The sequence below is a fragment of the Balaenoptera acutorostrata genome, chromosome 8 (assembly GCF_949987535.1).
Source record: "Balaenoptera acutorostrata chromosome 8, mBalAcu1.1, whole genome shotgun sequence".
NCBI lineage: Eukaryota > Metazoa > Chordata > Mammalia > Artiodactyla > Balaenopteridae > Balaenoptera > Balaenoptera acutorostrata.
The window spans coordinates 94,656,423-94,681,679 of record NC_080071.1 but is presented as its reverse complement, the minus strand read 5'-3'; the positions used below and the strand labels follow the sequence as shown (position 1 = coordinate 94,681,679).

The 25,257-nt window shown below is 43.2% G+C and overlaps 1 protein-coding gene across 3 annotated transcripts in view; it reads right to left on the bottom strand.

Moving 5' to 3' along the window:
• Nucleotides 1-25,257, bottom strand: part of SEPTIN2 (septin 2) — a 32,682-nt gene that overhangs the window by 3,955 nt on the left and 3,470 nt on the right. For 2 of the 3 annotated variants that reach the window (XM_057551645.1, XM_057551647.1), the window contains exons 2-12: nt 21,335-21,368; nt 19,788-19,908; nt 11,749-11,835; nt 10,884-11,007; nt 9,809-9,943; nt 9,520-9,637; nt 7,353-7,454; nt 6,808-6,953; nt 5,377-5,460; nt 4,457-4,514; nt 526-628 (exon numbers count right to left, since the gene is read on the bottom strand). In XM_057551645.1, the coding sequence (XP_057407628.1) occupies nt 527-628; nt 4,457-4,514; nt 5,377-5,460; nt 6,808-6,953; nt 7,353-7,454; nt 9,520-9,637; nt 9,809-9,943; nt 10,884-11,007; nt 11,749-11,835; nt 19,788-19,908; nt 21,335-21,343 (1,086 nt within the window). In that variant the 5' untranslated portion in view covers nt 21,344-21,368 and the 3' untranslated portion in view covers nt 526. The remainder of the gene's footprint in view (nt 1-525; nt 629-4,456; nt 4,515-5,376; nt 5,461-6,807; nt 6,954-7,352; nt 7,455-9,519; nt 9,638-9,808; nt 9,944-10,883; nt 11,008-11,748; nt 11,836-19,787; nt 19,909-21,334; nt 21,369-25,257) is intronic. The other variant, XM_057551646.1, reaches the window with a different exon arrangement.

The following is a 25,257-nucleotide window of genomic DNA, read 5'->3' as shown; positions in this document are numbered from 1 at the left end:
GACCTAGTAAGCAAAACGTTTCTCTGAGTTCTGTGAGCCGCTCTAGCAAATTACTGAACCCACGGTGGGGCGGGCACCTCTAATCTCTAGCCGGTCAGTCAGAAGCACAGGTGACAACCTGGATTTTGGACTGGCATCTGAAGTGGGGGGCAGACTTGTGGGACTGAACCCTCAACCTGTGGGGTCTGACAGGATCTCCAGGTAGATGGTGTCAGAACTGAGACTGCAGGACCCCCAGCAGGTGTTGTGGAGAACTGCTCAGTGCAGGGGAAACCTCCACACGTTTGGTAACCAGGAGTGAGGGCGCTCTGGGTGGAAAGAGACATACAGGAAAGGAGCACACAGTAGGGAAGAACGGTGTTTTTCCCTACGTAGGAAGGGAAATGTTACAATTGTTACTCACACTTATAAGCTTAGAAAACACGAAAACCCTTTACTAAACAGGAAGCGTGGAGAAGCTTCCGTTTTGAGGAGCAACCTTTATCCTTTCGGGACACGCGCCTGCTCTCCAGGCTTGGTCGTTACCTCACACGTGGTGCCCGTGGACCGCGCCGTCGCCATCCCCACCCTGCATCTGCAGCTGCATCTGCGCCTGCATCCGGGCGATCATCTCCTGCATGCGGCGGAGCTGCGGACACGAGATGGACACACCGTTGGTTCTCAGGCTCTGCTGTCCCCAAGCAGGCTTTACGGGGGTCCTGTGATTGCTAGTACTTCAACGTCTGTGCTCTCCCAAAACATGACCATGAGTTAATATACAAAAAACTCTTACAAACCAGTAAAAGGACCAATGGCTCAACAGAAAACCGAGCAAACGATAAGAACAGGCAATTCAAATAAAAAAATTATCAAGAAACAGAAGAAATAAGAAAGACAACATGAGACAGTTTTTGACCTAAAAAGGTAGGAAGGAGTTGCCACTACCCAGTGGGGAATGTGCACTAAAGGGGAGTGCCGGGCCCAGCTTCTTTGGGCGATTCAAATGGTGAATCTTCACCCTCCTGCATCCCCATCACTATTTTTTTTTTAATTTGTTTCATTTATTCTATTTTATTTTTTCTTGCTATTTCTTTTTTAAACGTCTTTATTGGAGTGTAATTGCTTTACAATGGTATGTTAGTTTCTGCTTTACAACAAAGTGAATCAGCTATACATATACATATATCCCCTATCTCCTCCCTCTTGCGTCTCCCTCCCACCTTCCCTATCCCACCCCTCTAGGTGGTCACAAAGCACCGAGCTGATCTCTCTGTGCTATGTGTCTGCTTCCCACTAGCTATCGGTTTTACATTTGTTAGGGTATGTATGTATATGCCACTCTTACACTTTGTCTCAGCTTATCCTTCCCCCTCCCCGTGTCCTCAAGTCCATTCTCTAGTAGGTCTGTGTCTTTATTCCCGTCTTGCCCCTAGGTTCTTCATGACCTTTTTTTTTTTTTTTTTTAGATTCCATATATATGTGTTAGCATATGGTATTTGTTTTTCTCTTTCTGACTTACTTCACTCTGTATGACAGTCTCTAGGTCCATCCACCTCACTACAAATAACTCAATTTCGTTTCTTTTTATGGCTGAGTAATATTCCATTGTATATATGTGCCACATCTTCTTTATCCATTCATCTGTCGATGGACACTTAGGTTGCTTCCATGTCCTGGCTATTGAAAATAGATGAGAATTGCTACTCCAGCTTTCTTTTGATTTCCATTTGTGTGGAATATCTTTTTCCATCCCCTCACTTTCAGTCTGTATGTGCCCCTAGGTCTGAAGTGGGTCTCTTGTAGACAGCATATATACGGATCTTGTTTTTGTATCCATTCAGCCAGTCTATGTCTTTTGGTGGGAGCATTTCATCCACTGACATTTAAGGTAATTATCGATATGTATGTTCCTATTACCATCTTCTTAATTGTTTTGGGCTTGTTATTGTAGGTCTTTTCCTTCTCTTGTGTTTCCTGCCTAGAGAAGTTCCTTTAGCATCTGTTGTAAAGCTGGTTTGGTGGTGAATTCTCTTAGCTTTTGCTTGTCTGTAAAGGGTTTAATTTCTCCATCGAATCTGAATGAGATCCTTGCTGGGTAATCTTGGTTGTAGGTTTTTCCCTTTCATCACTTTCAATACATCTTGCCACTCCCTTCTGGCTTGCAGAGTTTCTGCTGAAAGATACGCTGTTAACCTTATGGGGATTCCCTTGTATGTTATTTGTTGTTTTTCCCTTGCTGCTTTTAATATTTTTTCTCTGTATTTAATTTTTGATAGTTTAATATGTGTCTTGGCATGTTTCTCCTTGGATTTATCCTGTATGGGACTCTCTGCGCTTCCTGGACTTGATTATTTCCTTTCCCATATTAGAGAAGTTTTTCAATATCACTTCAAATATTTTCTCAGTCCCTTTCTTTTTCTCTTCTTCTTCTGGGACCCCCTATAATTCGAACGTTGGTGCGTTTAATGTCCCAGAGGTCTCTGAGACTGTCCTCAATTCTTTTCATTTTTTTTTTCTTTATTCTGCTCTGCAGTAGTTATTTCCACTATTTTATCTTCCAGGTCACTTATCCATTCTTCTGCCTCAGTTATTCTGATTCCTTGTAGAGAATTTTTAATTTCATTTCTTTTGTTGTTCATCATTGTTTGTTTGCTCTTTAGTTCTTCTAGGTCCTTGTTAAACGTTTCTTGTATTTTCTCCATTTTACTTCCAAGATTTTGGATCATCTTTACCATCTTTACTCTGAATTCTTTTTCAGGGAGACTGCCTATTTCCTCTTCATTTGTTTGGTCTGGTGGGTTTTTACCTTGCTCCTTCATCTGCTGTGTGTTTCTCTGTCTTCTCATTATGCTTAACTTACTGTGTTTGGGGTCTCCTTTTCGCAGGCTGCAAGTTGGCAGTTCCCGTTGTTTTTGGTGTCTGCCCCCAGTGGGTAAGGCTGGTTCAGTGGGTTGTGTAGGCTTCCTGGTGGAGGGGACTGGTGCCTGTGTTCTGGTGGATGAGGCTGGATCTTGTCTTCTTGTGGGCAGGACCGTGTCTGGTGGTGTGTTTTGGGGTGTCTGTGACCTTATTATGATTTTAGGCAGCCTCTCTGCTAATGGGTGGAGTTGTGTTCCTGTCTTGCTAGTTGTTTGGCGTGGGGCGTCCGGCACTGCAGCTTGCTGGTCGTTGAGTGGAGCTGGGTCTTAGCGTTGAGATGGAGATCTCTGGGAGAGCTTTCGCTGTCTGATATTACGTGGAGCCGGGAGGTCTCTGGTGGACCAACGTCCTGAACTCGGCTCTCCCACCTCAGAGGCACAGGCCTGACACCCAGCCAGAGCACCAAGACCCTGTCAGCCACACGGCTTTTGGGAGGTCTGAGGTCTTCTGCCAGCGTTCAGTAGGTGTTCTGTAGGAGTTGTTCCACATGTAGATGTATTTCTGATGTATTTGTGGGGAGGAAGGTGATCTCCACCTCTTACTCCTCTGCCATCTTGAAGGTCTCACCCCATCACTTTTTATCACTATGGTTTCTGTCTGTTTAGAAAGGCCTCTAGGCAAGTGTTGTAAAAGATTTACCTCAATTTTCTTCAGGTAACTTTTGTGATTATGTTTTTAACATTTAAATATTTGATCCATAGTGAATTAATCTGGCCAAAGAAGTGTTTTATTTTTGTTTCCAAAAGGCTGGCCTGTTTTCTTATTATTTACTCAACATGCCTGAATTCCACCACTTTAACAGGTCTCAGCACCACCTTTACCTCAGAGCACATTTCCATACTTCTGATCTATTTCCAGACCTGCATTTAATCAGCCTAACCCGCCTGTACCAAACTCTGGACGACCACCGTTCAACGTTTCCGTAACCAGTAAAGCCAGCCTCTTTTCGTTAGTCTGCTTTTTATAGAGCTTCCTGTGTTTCCCAATGCTTAGCCTTCAAGACAAATGGAATTATTTCAAGTTCTCGCTAAAACGAAGAACTCCGCAAACACACAGAACGCTGTGGGAACTGCGTTAGAGAGAACTGTGACCCTCACCCTGAGCATCCTACCTAAAAAGCTTTGTGTCTATTCAAATTTTGAAAGCAGTTTTCAGTAGAGCTTTTTCTAGTTTCTTCCCCTATATAAGCCCTACGTATGTCTTACGTTTTTATTAACGATGGTGAATGAGTTTCTTTCATTATATTTTCATTGTCTATGTATGGGAAAACTGCTGATTTTTAAACATCTTACAAAAACCAGTCATGTTACTGAATTCTCACTATTTCCAACTTTTTCCACTAAATTGCTGTTGGGTATTAAATAATATATGTAAACCAATATACATACATACATATATGCATATTATCATGTGCAGATATATATGTAACAGATTAGTTACATGTAGTATGCTCCTTTTCAAAAAAACAAGGAAAAAAAACTATATGAACTACAAATAATATTTTTAGGTATACACTAAACAGTAGACTCAAAAACAGAAAAAGTACTTTTCTACTCACCTCAGCTTCCTTTTCCAGCAAGATCTGGTCTTTATTCATGTCCTCATTTTCCACTTTTCTAAGAGGTGAAAGAAACTACAATTATAATATTACGACAAATATAGTTGGTCATTTCTGACAACAGATGCTCAAAGTTAAATTTCACTTTATATTTCTGAGAAATATATCTATTGAAAATTGCATAAATTTATCATTTTTATGATTAACAACATGAATAAGAAAAGAAAATGATGAAAAACAGAATATGAAATGGAAAATTCAAGACCTCTTTCTTACTCTAAGCTGGGGGGTGGCACTTTCGACTTTACCCAAAAAACAGTAGGTATTATCTGAAGAATACTCTTCTAAGATAAGCTATGAATAAAGACTACAACAATCGTACTTAAAAAAGGAACAGGATGTGAGTGTCCAAGCGGAGAAGCCGGCGCAGGAGGCCCTCTGAGCCCTCGAAGACACGGCTCCACACGGGCCCACTCCCCTGGTTCCACAACCTGGCTGTATTCCTCAGACTGGGATGTTCTTGCTGCCTCTAAATCCTTTCTTCACACCTGGTCCCCAAATTAGTAACACCATAAAGCAGACTCTAAAGTGTACCTCATACGTATGTACGAAGGACCTTGTGTTGAAACAGGAGCCAACACAAGTCTTTGGCCTTTCCATCTAGAGCTGTTCTTGATATGCAATGGTTAAAGATATCTTTTAACAGGCACAACAAAAAAACCCACCCAAAACAAAAACAAACCCCAACCCCACGATTTGATTAAATTAGCAACAAGTATCTCCCAATAGCTTCTGAGTAGGAAACCCAATGGTGATGCTTAGTGGTCAAGGCTGAGCTGGACACACAGAGGAGAGGGGGACAGCATGACTCGAGGTGACACAATATGGACCGAGGGGACAGCATGACTTGGGGCAACAACCTGCCGCCTCTTTTGAGCCTCTCGGATCGGAAGTTTTCATAGTGAAGGTCCTGGGTCACCTCTTGGAGATCCTGCATGTGAGTGCTGAAAGAGAAAAGGATGCACCAGGGCTATGCCATTCGCATGGAAAAAACACCCAATCAAGGACCCAGCACACACACCAGGAACTAAGACCCCAGGTTACTTGGTAAACAGCCCACCAAGCTGCTGGAATTTCGGGATAAGGGAGTGAGGCTGTGGAAGCGTCTACAGAGGCACACCTCTTTGCTACCACGATCAACAACGCACAGACACACCCAGCTGGGCCGCAGGGTCTGCCACAAGCGCCACCCCTTGCGTGAGGTCCCCACAGTGGACAGAGGGAGAGGCACAGAGGCTTTAGGAGATTGTTTAGGTAAACAATGTCTGAAACAGAGCACACTTTTCTAAAAGAACTTACGAAAAACAAGCAATTCAAACATTTGTGACTCAAGCTTAACGTGTATGTCACAAAGAGCCTATTAGAGTCACCTGTGGAGAAAACCATAAATCAAAGTACTGATCTTCTGGATGAGATAGAAACAGCACTTTGCATCTTCTAATCATCTTGGAAAACATTCATAGCTTCGGCCCAGCTTTTTCAGATACTTAAGCACTCAGCTCTGAGACAGGATCATGACAGGCAAGGGCCTGTCCCCGGAGGGCCTGGGTGCACTTTCACACCTGACATGGTGACTGAATTACATCTGACGTAACTTGAATGTCAACTTTAATGGTACTTTTAGTGATTTTAAATCACCAAAAATTCCGAAACCAAGTGAGACCTACGTGGCCTGTAGAGCAATTTTTAGTTCTTCAAAATTTATCTGGACCAGCCGTTCTTTGAACTCAGAATTCTGATGAAAGAGGGGTTAGATTTTAGCAACACTCTTTCTTTTAGCCTCTTTATTCCAGGGCAACAGCAATGCATGTTTGTTACTAAAGGTACAATTTATTTTTAGAGGCAAAAGGTCTGTTTTTGTAGTCAGGTCCGTTCTAGCTGCTGAGAACCGACTGGAGGACCTCAAGGCTAACCGGGGCCACCTCGTGTGAGAGCCTGCTGCGTTTCGGCGGCGGCGGGGGAGGGCTCTCGGGGCCGCAGGCAGCGGAGCCGTCCATGTCCCACCAGAGCGAGAGGCGCCCTGCGTGTGGGGCGGCCACACCACAGGTGAGCGCTCGTCTGCTTTTAGCGTCAAAAAGGCCTTTGAGATCAGGAAGGAGAGTGTATTAAGCTACAGGCCCCAGGCGGAAGAGGCTAGTCTGCTACAGTCCCAGAGAGGGGACGGCCTCTGCACCAAGCGGGGACAGCCCCGCGGCAGGAGCATGACGGAGCCGGCATGGCTCGCAGGCCCCACGCACCCCCCCCCCGAAAGCTCTGCCCCCCAAGCCAGCGGGAACGCCGGCGCGCCTCACATCAGCATCGTCCTCAGTTTCAGAAAGTCGTTGTGCTCTGGGTTCTCCACCTCCACGACGCCCCACGGGTAGAGGCGGCCTCTGACTTTCTTGCCTTTGGCTTCAATCAGCTGATTGGATCCAACCACAGAGAATGGGATACTGGCCTAGAAAGAGACACACGGGGTAGACTGGCTCCACACAGGGAACCCCAACGTGCACGGCAAACACAGGAACGCCAGCACAGAATGAGCACACTGCTGCCAACTACGAGGCCCCCCTGGAAAGCCAGTGGTACACGTCTTACTTGCAAGTGGCAGTTCTTTTCCACATGGGACAAACTGCATGAAATCAAACTAAACTTGCAGTAAGATTTCTAAGCCTCAGGTGACAGCTATGCCAGAATATCTTTAGAGCAAAACTACTACTGTGACCAAGTCTACCTGGCAGCCTCAGAGGCCAAGCCTTCTAAGACTGGGTGCTTTGCCAGCTCTTTCCATCTTAAATGCACTGACTACAGGAAACAGGAGTTAGTTACACTGTGTACTTGGAGACAGAGTTCCTACCTTGAGAAGTCTAGTCTGCTCTTTAAAATCTTCATCTTCATCTGACTCTGCATCAGGTAAGTGATAGATTTTGATGTTATGTTCTTCAATTTCATCCAGAATCTGAAAGAAAGACCAAGCCAGGAGCAACTGTAGCCAACTGCATACTATTTCAGTCAAGTCTAACGCATCATATTAGAAGTATGTCAGAGTTATCCAAATGTCAATAATCATATTGATTAAAATCATTTTCAAATGATTTTACAAACTGCTAAAAAGGTATTCATGCTCGCACTCTGAGGGACCCGCTGTCCAGAATAACAACAACAATGTATCACCACCTTCACTGCACAAAGCAGCAGGCTAACAACAGTCCCGGTACAGCAGGTAAAAGGAGACCACACCACAACCAGCCTCCGGAAGGAGTCCTGCAGGTAGAGAAGGGAGATGCGTCCAGAGGGAACATCTCCTCAAAGGCATGGAGGGGAGGACGCAAGGGTTGTGTCTTGGGAATCACGAGAAATCTGGGATGGCTGGAAGGTTAAGACATCTAGTTGGACAGGACAAAGAAACAACTGAGGTGGACAGTTCCCTGAATGCCACCAGGTGAGGGATCCAGGGGTCTGGGTTTTATTCAATAGGAAAAAAGTGGTCAGCAGTGTAACCTCACAGTCTGAACTATCAACCAAGTAGTAGAGTAGCCCAGAGGGAAAGGAAAACTGGGCTGCAGTTGAAGTAAGCAGGCATTCACCAGCCAGTCTACTAAGCAGCCAGCGCCCCCAAGCCCCCAGTGTTGGTGCTCCATCAGATGCGAGGTTGGGGCTCTGCTTTTACTCTCACGCCAGAGTCTGGACCGCCAAGGGAAGGGAGAACACAAGCCAAGTCAGCAGGAAGCACCCCTACTTCAAACCTGCTCCCCAGTTTTTTCCTCCTTAATGTGACCTGAAGGGCCTTGCGTGGTCAAAGATCTTGGACGAACCCACGGTCCACACTATGTCCGGATTTAAGAAAAGGCCCTCCTCCCCACACCCTCTCCCCCTTGCAAGCTGACCTTAGTCTGCTCCTAACTGCTCACTCCCCAGTGAGATGGAGAAGCTGAGCGGTGAGCATGAACCTGCTCTGCCTGCTCCCCACCCGGAGCAGGAAAGTGATGGATCAGAGAGAATCACCTCCTCACTGTGGGCGACTGCAAGAACGACGGGACCATTCTCAGAGACAGGGAGGCGGGCAGGTGTTCTCAGACTGGGAGGGAGGAGCATGCCCACAGGTACAAGGAGGAAACCAGAGAAAGAGAGGGACTGCAGAGGCCCAAGACTTCAAGTCATTTCAGCCTTTGAAATCGGGCCCTAAGAATTCTGGACACAGGATCAGAGATGGGTATAAAGCCTCCTAACCCTGACACCTGCCCCTCCTACCTGTCTGACATTTAATGTAACATCCTATAAAAGGTGAAGTCCCCTTAAGTGTAAATTGCCAAAACACTTATTGTCAAACATAAAAATGCCTAAGCTTTCAGGGACTCTTCCAAGGGCCTGAATATTTCCTAAAAAACTGGCAGACACTTGAGACAATAAAGGAAAAGGCTGACAAACATGAGTCCATATAATTTTAAAACTCCGCTTATGGCAGAAGACATTAAGAGAAACATGAAATAACACAAAAGTCTTACTAGGTGAAATAATCTGCAACGTGACAGTCAATCTCTAAAAATATACAAGTATCTGTAAGTCAATAAAAATGCAATAAAGAGCAGCAAGGCTCTAAAACCCCAGAGAACATGGCAACGGACTTCAAGCACCATGACAGATACTCAGACCAGCAACCAGGCGAGCACAAATTGCAGCGAGGTGCCGTCTCCCATCTCTCAGAAGGGACCCCACGAGCGACGGGAGCACATCCAGAGCCGCTCCAGGGCCACAGGGGACCAGGCCCACACTCTGCCTTGGGGGCCGCCAACGGCTACAAGCTTGTTTCAAGGGAAACGCAGCCCTCTTGCAAAAATATAAACGCACACCAGTTCCCTTCTAAGAATTCGTCTGACTTACACAATTGTGAGACGACAGAGGCGCACCGACGCTGACAGCACGGACATCAGCGAGGCCGGCTCCGTGCCAGCCAGGGACTGTGGAACCCACCGCCAGACGCCCCGCCGCCCCGCCCCGGCCGCCCCGGCGAGCCCAGCACGCACCCTCTTCTTCAGGCGCTCCCGCTCCTTCAGCGTGAGCGTGTCAGCTTTCGCGATGACAGGCACAATGTTCACCTTGTTGTGTATCGCCTTCATAAATGCAACATCCAAGGGCTTAAGTCTAAAAGTCATGTTTAAGGGAAGAATAAGGAGATCACACTGAATTTTTTTCTCTCAAAATTACCCCAATTCTTATAATACAATATGCAGTTTGGAGGAAAGTTGGAAACCCACAGAGTAAACACGAAATCTTAATCTACACACCAGGTTTCCATGGTAAACGCTTACTTACCCGTGTCCGAAGGGAGAAATAAAGTAAAAGCAACAGTGCACCCTGTTATCGATGATGTGCCGTCTGTTCAGACCACTCTCGTCATGCAGGTACCGTTCGAACTGCTCGTCGATGTAGGAGATGATTGTCTTAAAGCTGAGAGCAACACAGATACGAGCAATCACGGGATGCAAGAGGCAGCTGTCCCCAACATCAAAGGCCAAACGAGCTGTTCTGTCTCCTGCCTCTCCAGCAGGTGTGATTTAATAATTCAACTGTAAGATGGGAACAGAAAACCGACTCCTAGGTTTGGCAAGACGGAGGCTTTTGGACACTGTGCCAAGAATCATTTCCTTAAGTGTTGAAGGTCAAAAGCCTGGATGGAATAGGTTACAAAGAGGCTGAGCTGACTGCCTGAAGACAGTCAGTCGGGGCAGAGTGGGAGCGGAACACGGGTCAAGAACAGGGGAGCTAAGGGGTGCCTGCGGAAGGAAGGGAGAGACCCCCGGTGACGGAGAAAGACGCAAGAAAGCCCTCTCCTTCCTTCCTTCCCTCTTATTAGTGCTGGAAAGTTGGTGCTTTATGTTTATGGGGATTAGAACTAGGAGAGCTTGTACAATGAAAGCATATTCTCTGCAAGGTACAAGGGACAGACTGCTCTTACATTCTACTTCTGGATTTCTTTACTTGTGCAAATGGTGCCAACAAGCAGCCAGTTACAGACACTAGCTCTTGAGCAAGTCTCTTAAGAGATTTCATCTTCTTGAATATGGAAAAGAGAAAGGCTGTACTACCATATCTTGTCCACTGGCCATGGTCCAAATCAATGTGCTTTATTTATACTAGCATTTGCTGTATGGTTGGCTTTGTGGTATCAGATCTCACTAGAACGCTCTTACAGAAGAAAATACTCCTTCCCTGTGAAATTCCTCATTTAAAATGCCGTAATTAAAATGACTTAAATTGTCTCATTGTTTTACTATACACAGCTACCCCAAACCCAGCAATCAGTCACCAACATTACAGACTGAAATACGCGGAAACAAGCGCGAGCAGGCACACGGCCTCGTCACCGGCGGGGCTCTGGGGCACACACCAATCCCTGCAGTTGATGGCGTCCCCGTAGCCTGGCGTGTCCACCACGGTCAGCCGCAGCTTGACCCCTCGCTCTTCAATCTCAACAGTTGAAGCCTCAATTTGGACAGTTCTTTCAATTTTCTCTAAAAAAAAAAAAAAGAAGCAAACTTAATAAGAGAACGTACCTTAAAATAGAACCAGTTTGCAAAAATGAGAAATTACCTGTTAGTTACTTTATTATTAAACAAATGACTCAGAAGTTCACTATCTCTCTTTAAGGACAGTTCTCAGAAGGTAACATGAGGACTGTGTAAAAATGACCCAGGGTCAGCACGGGAAACATCGCAGCTAAGGCTGCTTGGGAGTTGAAAATTATAATTTCTGATTCCTGGGGCAAAAAGAACAATTAATGAATCCATTTAAAAACTGTCCAAGGGCTGCAGTCGTGTTGTGGTGGCCCAAGTCCCAGACTGATGTATGCACAGTGCATTCACTCAACAGCCTCACAAAGCCCAGTGTCCAGTGCTGGACGCTCACACCTAGGGGAAGAGGTCAGATGACACCTGTGCCCAGAAATCTTCTGTGTATGCCGGTTTTTTCATGAGAACACTGATCCTCCCATCAAACATACAACATAGGCAGGAACTATTGCACTTTGTAGACAAAGAAGACAAACTTGGAGAAGATGGACCATGGTACATGGTCAGAGTGTGTATAATCGAGATCCAAGGACGTCAGGTGCAGCACACCTTTCCCTACCTGACTGACGTTCTCCTTCTGTCTACAGCCAAACAAAAACAAACAAAACACAAAGCTAAGGCACAAAATACTAATTATGCACTCCGTAGCAGCTTTCATGTAGTGCAGCGTGGAAACTTCTGTACCTGCAGCTCCAGGTATGACTCTTTCTGGGTAGAGGTCAGTCAGGAAGAGGCTGTTTATGAGAGTTGATTTTCCGAGACCCGATTCACCTTGAAACAAGAAGGAAATTGGTGTCGTGACGTTATATGTGTGACACAGTCAAATCTGTTGAGTGTTTACGTGAGGCCCGGCCCTGGACTAAGTGCCTCACAAACATCCGTCTCTGCATCCCATGTGACGACCGTGAAAATGGCACAACCCTCCCGGTCCCACCGATGGGGGAATAGGGGCTCCAAGGTCAGTAGCCTGTGCGCTCAGTGCTGTCCGGAGCAAGGCCTCAACTGGAATCCAAGTCTGTGAGGCTCCAGAATCCGTTAAGATCATAAACACAATGTGACCTCTTCCCAAATATGTGGAATGGACTTGAGGTGGGTTTTTATTTTTTGAGAAAAGGAATGCACAGTAGGTTTTCAGGTATGGGCTCCGCTAACCCTTAAACTCATCACGTTTCAGAGAACTGAACACACACAACACCGTCAACACCACCCAGCTTCCCAAGCTGCGGGATCAGGGCACGGAGGATGGATGGACAGCTAACCCTTGCACACAACCGGCCCGCCACCTCCCCGGTGACAGCAAGGCAGGAGCAGGCCCCCTGCCCTCTTCCTGTTTCACTCACAGCCCCGCATCCCACCGCTGGCAACCACCGCACGTCAGGCAACTTCCTGCTCACTCTGCTGAGTGTAACGCGACCAATTCAGGCAGCACATAGCCACTCAAGCATTTAACGAATTAAAAATTCCACTTAAACCACTGTGTATCACGTATTCTGAATATTTGAAGTTTAACTTCAAAGAAGATGCAAAATACCAAAAATTAAAATTTCTATTCCAAGGAAGCATGAACAGATTCCAACACTTTACTGGAAGTCATCATCTAAGGCTTAAGTTTGCATGTATTGGTCCGACTGTCCCCTGGGCACCTTGGTGTGACCCCCCCCTCTGCTAAGTGCCTGCACAGCCTGTGGAAGGAGCATACATCTGATTTAAAAATTACCTCTGGGAAAATCAAGAACAGAAGATTGAATCTGAAATTTGTAGACATACACAATTAGGACTGCACTTTAACTAGACTGCAATTTTCATAGATGAAAAGGAACATTAAAAGGACAAAAACAGAATTACATTTTGAACATGTCCAAATATGAGAGCAAGAATATGATTAAATACACACTATCCCAGCAAGTTGTCCTTTTAATAGAGTGTCCAGAAACGCCCTTTCACACGTTCACTACGCTTGCAGGGGACGTTACCAGGATGTGCCAAGTCCTCTCCCCGGGTGCCGGGCACAGGTGTAGGTGCGGGGACCCAGCGGACAACAGGACGGGTGAGTCCCTGCTCCCACGGAGCCTGGCAGTCCAGCAGGGGAAGATGACAGGCAAAGCCACTGTCACCGACTGAATGGTGAGAGCTGTAACTAATACAGCTGAAAAGGGACCAAGGCCAGAAGACAGCTGAGCAAATGTGTCTGAGTGGAGATGGCTGATTCTAAATTATGAATCTTAATTTTAAAGGTATAAGTGATTATTTCACTTGGAATAGCTTTTGGGTAACATCTACAAATAATTTGCTTATTAACTCAGAACATGATGCCACCCTTGGGCTGAATCTCTGAGCACACCTAGCTTTGCTCTGTTCTAATACTTTCACTAGTATCTCTATCCCAGCTGGGAGTGTCCCAAATAGGTGCCTTTAGATGGGGGAAACAAGACACACATGAAGGTGTGGACCAGTATAAATCCATCACCATCCAAAAATTCTAACACGAAACAAACAGCACGCCCTCTCCGCTGTGTCTGGCAGCTTTGGCTCAGCATACAATTAATTCGCTTCTGAGGTTGGTCCGTGCTCCTGCCCCTATTGGTAGCCTGTTTCTCTGCACTGCCGAGCAATGTTCTGTCGTGTGGATACAACACAACCTGCTGCTGGACAGACACCTGAGCTATGTCCAGAAAACTGGCTTCGAGCATTCACACACAGTCTGTGACGTGCTATCACTTCTCTCGGGTAAACACCTAGGAGGGGACCGCTGAGTCACAGGGTGCGCGTGTAACTGTGAAGAAAGGGCACACTTTGCCTTCTCACCAGCTGCTCCACTGCTAACACTTGCACTGCCTGCCTGTAGCACTTCAGCCAGTCTGGAGGGTATGCAGGGCTACCTCATGGTGGTTTTCATGTGTGTTTCCCTGATGACTGAAGAGGACGTCATTGTGTGTTTACCACCCATCTGTTTACCTCCCGTGAAATGTCTCTTCAAATCTTTTGACCCTTTTTGTAATTGGGTCATTTGTCTTCTAACTAAGCCTGTGAAAATTTTTATATTCTAGATGTAAGTCCTGTGTCGCATAAACTACGATATGAATACTTGCTCAGTTTATGGCCTATCTTCTTACTGGTGCCTTTTGATGAAGGCAAATCTTGAGTGAAGCACAACGTATTATTTTCTTTTGTGACTAGTGCTCTTCGTGTCCTAAGCAATCTGCGTGCTCCAAAGTCATAAACGTTTTTAAAGCAATTTTCTCCTAGACTTTTTATAGCTTTCCAACTAGGTCAACAATCCATTCTGAGTTCATTGCTGATGTTCAGTGTGAAGGAGGGGCTAGAGTTCATTTTTTTCCCAATCAAGCAATTGCTACAGCACTATCTGTAAAAAGACTAACCTTTTCCCATGCTGAATTACCTTGGCACTTTAGTCAAAAATCAGCTGACCATATACATGCGGTCTGGACTGTTATTTTATGCAGTTGATCTCTATGCCTACCTTACATACTGCTGTGGATTTTGTTGGAAATCAGACTGTTGTCATATTCTAGGCCCTCTGCATTTACATTTGCACTTTAGAATCAGATCGTTAATTCCTGTTTTTCAAAAGTCTGCTGTGATTTTGACAGGGATTTAATTGACTCTATGGATCAATTTGGGGAGGTAGGACATCTGAAGAGCCCCACTCCACGAGTGGGTGAGGTCTCGCAACTCAGTCAGCTTTCCTTTGGTTTTTTCAGCTGTGTTTTGAAGTTTTCAGTGTTGGTCTTGCACACATTTTGTTAAAAGAATTTTTTTAAGTTTAATACTTTAAAAAAATATATTTATTTATTTTTATTTTTGTCTGTGCCGGGTCTTAGTTGTGGCATGCGGGATCTTTTTGTTGCGGTCCGGGTGCTCAGTAGTTGCAGCGCACGGGCTTAGCTGCCCCGCGGCATGTGGGATCTTAGTTCCCCGACCAGGGATTGAACCCACGTCCCCTGCATTGGAAGTCAGATCCTTAACCACTGGACTGCCAGGGAAGTCCCCACATTTTGTTATATTATCCCTAAGCAGTATGTACCTTTTATATTACTATAAATGGTACTGTCTTTTAAAAAGATTTTATCATTGTAATTGTTTTTGATATTGTATTTCTATGTTCATTTTTAAATTACTTGCTAGTAATTACAGAAATAAAGTTGACTTTTGTATACTGACCGGAACCTGCAATCTTGCTAAACTTTACCTATTAGATCTAGCAGCTTTGTAGTTTTCTTATGATTTTAACATACACAAATCATGTTATTTGCCATTAAGGAGACTGTACTTCTTTCTCTCAGTTTTTCACGAGTAAGAGTAATGCTAACTGTAGGTATTTCCCCTTTAGGACCGAAGTGATTCATTTCCAGTGTTAATCCACACATTCCTGCGATCAACCCCATTCGTTTAGGATGCACAGTCAGTCCTGCCATGACACTTGCTTTGAAAGTGACAATTTGTTCCAACACAACTGATATATTATGTAACAATTTCAGCATAATACAAATGTTGCATTTACTTATGTGTGATTTCACTGGTGAGAAACTAGGTCTACCCAGCAGAATCAAGACACAAAGGAACACTCCCAAGGCATACACCACAGCTACCAGCTGATGTATTACAAGCCACAGCCACTCACCTCCAGTGTCCCAACTGTCCACCCATCCTCAGACAGCCCTCCTTCCACGACCTCACAATAACACACAGGCTGCAACCGTCCTGATGCCCACTTTCACAAACTTCAGTTCAGTGGCTTATGTGGTATAGTAATTTTGATTTCTTAACCATTTAACGTGTGAAACTGAGATCATTTTTACTATGTTCCTAACACGTCACTGAGGAAGGTTTTGAGTGTTGTGTCCCTATTTTCCCCGCATGGTGATTTTTTAGGAACACACATATATTGTGTTACAGTAGAACTGACTGTATTAAGGGCTCGCTACAATTTTATTAAGGTGTCTGTGTCTAGGCTCATGAGGAATTAAGTCTACTTTCCTCATCATTTGCAACAGGGCAGCGCTTGGCCTAATACTCTCATAACGCAGAGCATGTCTGGTGAATGTTCCACGTGCCTTCGAAGAACGGGTGTCCTGCAGCTGTTCAGCACAGTGCTCTGCACGTCAGCTGGGCTGTATTGTTTGATAGCATAACTTAAACATTCCACAACACTACTGACTTTGTATCTGCTTCATAAGTTACTGTGAGGAGTGTCAAAAACTCCTGTCCTCACAGATTTATCTTTCTCCCATCAGACTCTGCGTCATGCATATTTTAGATGACGTTGTTTTGAACAGATCCCTTTCTCGTTATGATATAAAGTTCTTCCTCTCTGGGAATATTCAGGTAGTAGACCTAAAGTCTTCTTTGTCTGATAGTAATTCAGCCACTTCAGCTTTATGACTGGGGCTTGTATCATGATGTCCCATTCTTTTATTTTTAACGAAAAGGGTTTTTCCCGTAGACAACAGGAGGTCATTTAGTCTGATAACGCCTACCTTTCCCTTATACTTTGCCTTGTCCATTTACACATAATTATTGACAAGGCTGTGCTCAAGCCTGCCATCTTGCTGCCCTTTTTCTATTGTCTCATCTATCCTTTTTTCTTTTCCTGCTTTCTTTTGGACTGAATACTTTTTTATATTCTATTTTATCAAAGCTATTGGCTTTTAGCCAAATCTTTAGTTTTCTAGTGGATGCTCTTAAGTTCACAATGTGCACCATTAATCCAGCATCTTCCTTTCAATAATGTTCTATCACCTCACACGTAATGTAAGAAGTTCACAGCTGCACACTTCTACTCACCCTCTGTCCTCTGTGCTATCCTTGTTCATTTTATTCCTACATGTTACACACTATCAATTATCTTTGAAAGAAATTAAAAAGCAAGAAGTCTTACTTTTACCAACACATGTGCCATTTCCAGTGCTCTCCCTTCTGCGCCAACTTGAAAACCTCATTTAATCTTCCTTACAGTATACGTCTGATACCAATAAATTCTTTCCGCTTATTTATCTGAAGATGTCTTTATCTTCTTTTTAACCTTCATTTTTAAAGGTTATTTTTGACAAACACAGAATTCTAGGCTGATACTTTTATACTTTCAGTACTTTAAACTGTCATTCCACACGGCTTACATTATTCCTGATGAGCAGTCAGTGGTCTTTCTTACCTCTGACCCTATGTAATGTTTTCTTTTTTTCTGGCTTCTTGTAAGATTTTTCCATTTATCAGTGGTTTTCACCATCTGATTACATGCCCTGGTGTGCTTTTCTTTATATTTATTCTGCTTGGTGTTTTAGTTTGGATGCTTTCTATTGCCCCAGTTCTTCTGCAGTGTACAATTTGCTGTTAGGCCCATCAGAAAATTTTTCATCTCAGACGTTGTATACACTTTTTAACCTCTAGAAGTTCCATTTTGTTCTTTTCTGGATCTGTTTCTACTGCTTGATCTCTGTCCTGGTTATGGGCCATTTTTTTCCCCTTCTTTGCATATCCAGAAACTTTTTACTGGATGCTTAGTATTGTGAAGGTTATACTGTAAGTGTCTAGATTTTAATGTCCTTCTTTAATGAGTGATGGGTTTTTGTCCTGGCAAGTAGGTAATTCATTTGTAAACAAGCTTGATCCTTTCAAGGTTCGTTTATAAGCTTTGTTAGACAGGGTTTAGAACAGCCTTTATGTGAGTTTAGCCCTACTCCTAAGCAAGGACTTTCCTGAATGTCATGGGTGTTCAGTAAGATTTCCCCCCTGGTTGGCTGGAATTCCAATGTCTCCTTGACCCCTTTCCGGCTCTCCAACTCCATGCAGTCTCCTTCCTGGTGGTTCTATTTTGCTTGGCTTCGTGGAGGCTTCCCCTACCCATATACAAGTTACTGTTCAGCCATGGTGCCAAAAGGAACCCCAGTGCAGATGTGTGAAGTCGTTCTCTTCTGTGGAACTCTGCTTGCTACCTCAGCTTCCCCGAACTGTGGTCTCATTCTTTAGCCGAGACTAACCGTGTTAGGTTTACTCCTCCATGGGAAAAGGGCAGGTGAATGGCAGAAAGCTGGAGTAACTTTATAGTTCATAGAATTTTTTTTCCTTCTCTCAAGGACCAAAGTCCTGCATTGCCTGTTCAGTGTCTTAAAAGGGCTGTTTCTTATATCTTGCCGAGCCTTCTGCTTATTCAGGTCAAGAGGACTAGTCTGGTACAGCTTTCTCAGGGTTTGGCAAACTGCGGCTCTCCTGCAAATCTAGCCCTCTACCACATGAACAAAACAGAGCTTCACCGGGACAGCTATGCCTGTTTGTTCATGTGTCGTCATGTGTCGTCACTGTCGTGGAGCTAACAGCTGCACCGAAAGCTGTAACGCTCACAAAGCCTTAAATATTTACTATCTGACCCTTTACAGAAAGAGCTTTTCAACCCCTGAGTTATTCTATCAGGGCCAGAAGTAGTTGTCTGGTTTTAAAGCTCTAAATTAAGTAACCGTGTGACAGACTGCACTGTGTTTCTCTTTTCTACCAGGAACCGGAATTTGCCTTATTAACATCATCACGTAACTGTGCTCCTAAAACATGTCACCATTTACTTCTCTGGGCCTAGGGTCCCACAGTTTTTTTCATCTCAGATTTGTGAACTGTTTATCCCAGGAAACAATCGTTTGTCCCACTCATGCATGACCACCCATCAAGTTTTTCCAGTGGCTACCTCAGCATTTGGGGAGAATTTTGTGATTTTCAGGAATGAAATAAAATGTGATATGGTAAGCAGAATTAATAGTTCATCAAGTTAAGTTTGTTATGGACACACTGAAACAATATATATGCTATAATCCATGATAAAATATATCTGATATAATAGAAATTTCAGGTAACCACTCAATTTCAAACAACTTTAAGTACTTATTTTAAAATACGTGTGTGTAGTAAGAATTGTTCCTTGTTTAAAATATACCCACCAGAAAAAGTTGAACAGTTCTTTTTATGAGTATTAAATAAACACGCTTCTGGTTAATTATAAGTATTTGTCATCTTTCAAGTGTAACAAATTACTGTAAAATCCAGAGGCCTAAACCAACAACAAACATGTATCGTCTCATGGACTCTCTGGGTCAGGGGTTCGGGAGTGTCTAAGGTGGGCGGTGATGGCTTGAGGGTCTCTCTGTGGTGACAGTGATGTTGGCCACGATGGCAGTCACCAGCAGGCTTAACTGGGGCTGGAGGACATTTCTGAGACGGTCACTACACGGTTACTGGCGGGCCTCAGTGCCTTGCCTTGCAGGACTTCTCTCTGAGGTGTCCCGAGAGTGACTGATTCAAGAGAAGGCAAGGCACAGGCCGCAGTGCCTATGACCCGGTCTCCACGGCACACACCTTCATCTCCACAACGTCCTACTGGCTACACGAGTGAGCCCTGCTCAGTGGGGAAGGGGCTAGAAAGCGTCATGGGCACCAGGCAGCAAGGATTTGAGGGGTGGGGGGGGGGGCTTCAGAGGCCAGCTGTCACACTGAGCAAACACTTTCACTACATACAAGCAAGGAAATGACAGAAAAATTATAATTCTGCACTTCAGCAAAATTTTCTAAAGAAGTTTTTTTTTCAAATTCCCAAGTTATTTGACTCCGTCAACAAAAGAATCTTCCCTGTGACTTTATAGGTCACGTTATTACACTCCACAGGTTGGGAAAAGGAGATACCCACATATTTAATAACTTGAGAGTACAAGTTAATTTCTTACCAACCACCATTAGCGTGAATTCAAAACCTTTTTTCACTGATTTTCGATGAACTTGATTGGGAAGATTTGCAAATCCAACATAGCCAGGAGTTTCTGGATTTATAAATTGAGTTGGTTGTTGCTAAAAAAAGAACAAATAAACACCTTATTAGTTGCTTTTAAGACATTATTAAACCTGTGACAAACATAGATATCATTAGTTCTCACAAATCAAAAAAGTATACACATAAATCGATACTTCCAAAAAGTCACTGCTATCAGAAAACTGATGGTATTCATTTGAAAATATTTAAAAAAGAAGAAAAACCAATCCAGTATCATTTCATGCCTACATGCTGACCTAAAATAACATTTCTGTTAAGCAATTAAGCAATACATAAAAGATATATGCTTAGTTCATCTTAGTACAATTTCAAATCTCAACTTAAAAAATTGTCTATAGAGTTGAAGGAAAATCTGTCAGACGTACAAAGTAAGGCCACACTTACAGTGGTCTCATTCAACAAACTTCGCTAAGGAACAGCTTCCAAAGTAAAGACTTCGTGTACCAGGAGTGGTGCACTTGTGAAAAGTAGCCAGGAAACAGTCACGTCTCTTGCTGCATTCCTAGCTCAATGGGACCGAGCCCCACCAAGGGTGAGGCAGCCCACTTAGGGGTGGGATTCTGAGAATCTAGCTTCACAGACCAAGAGAAAGAAGACTGAGAGTGAGAAAGGGGTCACGGCGGACGCCGCTGAAGTGTCAATATTCCTTGACAGATGGATACCTGACACAAGGAGATTCAAAAAAGTATAGTAAAACAGTGAAATCTAGGCTATGATATACTAAAAATGGGAAGAAATAAAAAAAGATACAGCAATTGATTTATTAAATGTAAAAGGCAAGATTTAGAATAGTATTTCCTTTAAGGTGACCTTTTTTAAATATATAGTCACACATGCAAAAAGAATATTCACAAAACGTTACAAGCAGTTATTCTGAATAATGGAATTATGGCTAATTTTTATTTTCTTTTTCGCTTATCAAAGTTCCACACTGACACTTGTATAAAAAATGAAAATCACTATGACTGCGCATCACAGTAAGAAACACCCGAAGACTTAAAAATAAAAGGTAAAGAGAAACAATAATCTTGCAATTTTAACTACAAGTTCTGCTTTTCTCAGCATGTCTTTTAGAACCTATTCCTTTCCGGGCTCTGGGCTAATTTGCAACAGCTGACGTAAGCCAATTTATCAAGTCTGAGAACCCCATAAATTTCATCATGATGAATTATTACAATTTTAAAATTATTACTTGAATGGTCTGCTGGGAATGATCTAGGGAGGCTAAATGGATTGTCACTAATGTTTTTAGAAACAAATTGAAAATCTGAAAAAAGCAAGCTCACAGCTTTTAGGATGACTGTTAAATTAGAACTCTGTCTTAATGAATCAAATATCAGTTATATTAAAAATAATTAATCATAAAAATCTTGACTATAAAAGGTTTCAAACCATAAAGCAGTTTCTCCTTATACTGTAGATACATGAAGTGTGATCTCTTACCTTAGACATCTTTAGTGAAGTTTTGTCTATCTGTCTAAAAAAAAGAAAAATACATGTACATCCATACACATATACAATAACATGAACTGATATGTAAAAAGGCTTACATGAGGCATCAATAGCTTCTGTTTCACTCAGCTTCTCATTACGTCAAATACTTCCCCAGAAATGATGAAATTATCACCTCATTATATAAATTAGATATAAAAAATTAAGCTAATGAAAGTGACCATCTATACACATGTATACATATATACATTCCATGTCTTCAACAATACCTTTTTCAGTACTGATTATGCGTTAGGCACTACGGAGCAACAGGAGAAAAAGACAAATTCCCACAACCTCTGGAATTATGTAATTTCTTTTCTCTCTTTGAAAGCTTTGTACAAGGAAGGGGTGCATGTCGGAGCCCATCTGTCTGCTGTGTGCTGGAGACTTCCTGAGCTCCTGAGAACTGGACCTTGACACTGGGGCACACACAGCAACACAACTACACTTACAAGTAAAGGAAAAAGGACTGAAGGCACCTGAGTGCTCGAGAAGTGTGACGATAGTTCTGAAGCCTCGGGAGATGTGGGGTCTGCTGGCTAACCTTTGGTGGCAAAGTCAAGAGATGTGAATGCAGTCAAATTTGATTCCTTCCGGCGCTTAGAAACTTATGAGAAAACTTCTTTCACTTTCTTGCCTCCCTATTTCCCCCAGACTGAAACATTCCTGAATACTGCACGCCCCCAAGTTTCCTTTTTGAATGGACATGTTCCCAAACCACCTCTGAAGAAATGGTTAACCAAGGTCAAGACAGCAGTAGCATGTGTAACTCTCTAGCTCTGTGGTACGACGTCACAGAAGGTAAGGATACAGTCTTGGTTCTCCCTCTCATCCGTCTGGCAGGAACGAGAGGGGAAGAGGGGGAGGGGTCTGCAAACTGCTTCGTGCTCTGACAGATCATCACTAAAGGCGGGGAAGGAGTACTGGGTGCAGGCTCATGTGCAAAGGAAGGACCACTTCTGACTAAGGAGACAGGTAAAGCTCCATCTAGGTTGTCCAAAATGCTTCAACCTAGGCAGCAGAATCAAGGCAAGCTTCCAGGACAGCAGAAACGCTAAGCAGCAAGAGAAGCAGAAGATGAAGGGTTCCTCAGAAGGAAGAACCAGAAAGGAAGGAAAAGAATACAGTGAACCCTGGAAGAGCTTGGGAACAGAGACCTTGGGTGTGAGGACTCGAGGGCTAAGGTGACAGGCCCATGTGAGTGTGCCCTCGTCCCCCTGCCTCCAAGATGAGCTCAACAGCCAAGCTGCAGGAGGAGGAAGACAACACCTGGAACCAAGAAACGGTATCGCTATGATGAAGATGCAAGCACAGTAATTCAAACACAACTTTCTGGACCTAAAATCCACCATTTTCAAACCCAAACTGCTGTAGCTGAACTAAATGAAAGGTCACAGTAGAGACTCGGAATGTGACATGGAAGACCAAATATCAGAAATCTTAGTGCACAAGGCAAACAGCAGGGAGAGAAATCATGGGTAAAAGACAGCCTCAGAGACAAAATCTAGGAAATCTACCTGTTAACAGTAAGAGTTCCCATAAGTAAAAGGGGAAGTTGGAGGAAAAAAAAACAGTAATAACAGAAGAAAAATTTCCCAGGAAGAGCAATCCCAGAGTTTCCCTGGGACTGTGTACTACACGAGTGACTTAAGATCTCTTGAATAGAAGGAACATCCTAGGGGAGCACTATTCATAGTCCAGAATTTAAAATATTAAACTTCCTCAGCAAAACCTCAGAGTTGGGGGCAGGAGTGACAGCAGAGAGGTAAAACTTTCAAGAGGGAGAAGGGAGCAGTCAGTTGGAAAATAGATAGATGGTCCTGGCAGAAGAAGCAGCGGACACTTTGTTTTAAATAATAAAGAGGTAAGTGTCCGATAACGAAAAAAAAGGAGAAGGTAGCCATTAAAAAAAACTTACTTCCAAATTAAGAGAAAAATATGGAACAGCAACTTGATCAAACCAGTAAAAATATGGAAAAGAAACAGAAAAATTCAAGAGTATCAGTCACCAGTCTAAATGTGAAAGAAGCAAATTTTCTCCTTAAAAGATGGAGACAGGTTGGGGGTGGCGGGGTGGAGGGAGAACAGCAGAAAACCAAGGTCTGTTACATGGAAGAAATATGCTTAAAGCAAAGTAGCTAAAAAAAAAATGCTGAAAACAAAGGAACAGGCTAAGAGATACCAAGCTAGTGCAAACACAAAAGAACAGGGAGAGACATTGTTAATAACCCAGTTGGGATTTAAGGAAAGTGTGGTCATGATAAAAGGAACAATTTATAAAGATAAACCATTCATAAACCCGTATCTATGAATACCTACAGCAGATAAATACATAGAGCAAAGACTAGAAAAAATACTATGTGAACTTGACAAAAATACAATTCAAGTGGGAGACTTTAATAGCTTCTCTCGGAATTGGACAGACTCCATACACGCAGTATGAGCAAGGGCAGAGGTCTGAGACCACCGACACATCTGAATTAACTGTTATAGAGAACCTTGAGTCAATAGATAAAGAAAGGTGACTAAAGAAAAACACTTTATTTACCGTATAACTGCTGTGAAGAAAATTTATGCAAAGTTATTTTTACAGTCAGTGTTCTCAGATCATGATCTGTTAAAACAAAGATAAAAAGGAACTCCTAGTTATTCAGAACATTCCTGGATAACCCTTGGATCAAGGAGGGATAAAAGTAAAGCCATAAGTTATCTAGAAAGCAATGGAAAGAAGATAAAAGCAAAATCAGTGGGGCACAGTAAAGTTTAATAGACTCAAATGAGAATTTGGGTTTTACATATTTTCACTATTAAAGAACACCAAAAATAACTCAATAGAAGGGTAAATAAAACCAAAAGCTGGTTCTCTAAAACAAATTCCTCACCAGTTCCTTTGAGGAAAAACAAGAAGATATAATCACAGACACAGGAGACCACATGTATAAAGATGGCCACAAACTAGAAAATCTGGAAGAAATGGATGATTTCCTAGACACTGTAAATTACCAAAATTGAAGCAAGAACTGAAAACCTGACTAGAACAAATGCCACTGAACAGGTGAAGAAAAAGTTACCAATGAGGACTTCCCTGGCGGTCCAGTGGTTAAGACTCTGCGCTGCCAATGCAGGGGGCACGGGTTCAAACCCTGGTCAGGGAACTAAGATCCCACATGCTACATGTCGCGGCCAAAAAAAAAAAAAAAAAGAATTGGGAAAAAAAGAAAAAAAAGAAAGGGACCAGGACCGGACAGAACTAGACCTGAATTCCATCCAAACCTGAACAGATAACGCCAGCGTCACTTAAGCCACTACAGAAAAAGGGAAAGCACTCCAAGTTATTTTATGAAGACAGCACAACTCCAACAACAAACCCAGACGGAGAAGAAAGAGCAAGCAAGCTGGCTGGCTGCAGGTCAATCTCACTTATGAACAGAAATGCAAAATTTCTCAATGAAATACTTGCTAGCAATTATATCCCGGAAATGTACCAAAAGCATCTATCAATACAAGCTGTTACAACAAATTAAAGGAGAAAACCATATGTGAATGGGTGCTGAACACGCATGTGATAAAATCCAACAACCAACTCTAATAAAAACACTAAGTGAGGAAACTGCTTAAATATATTTCCGGAAGCCAACGGCAAACGTTATCCTCTAAACAACAGATGCTAAATTATTTAAATTACAATCACTAATTAGGAAAGGATGCCCATTACCACCACAGTTATCTTAAAACACTTATGTAAAACTCCAAACATATTCAAAAGTAAAACAAAAGCCACAAGGACCACCCCATCCTCCAGATTCAACAGTTACCAACTCAAATATCCGCTCAACCACTGTCCCGGATCCCTGATAATGAGTACTAGATAT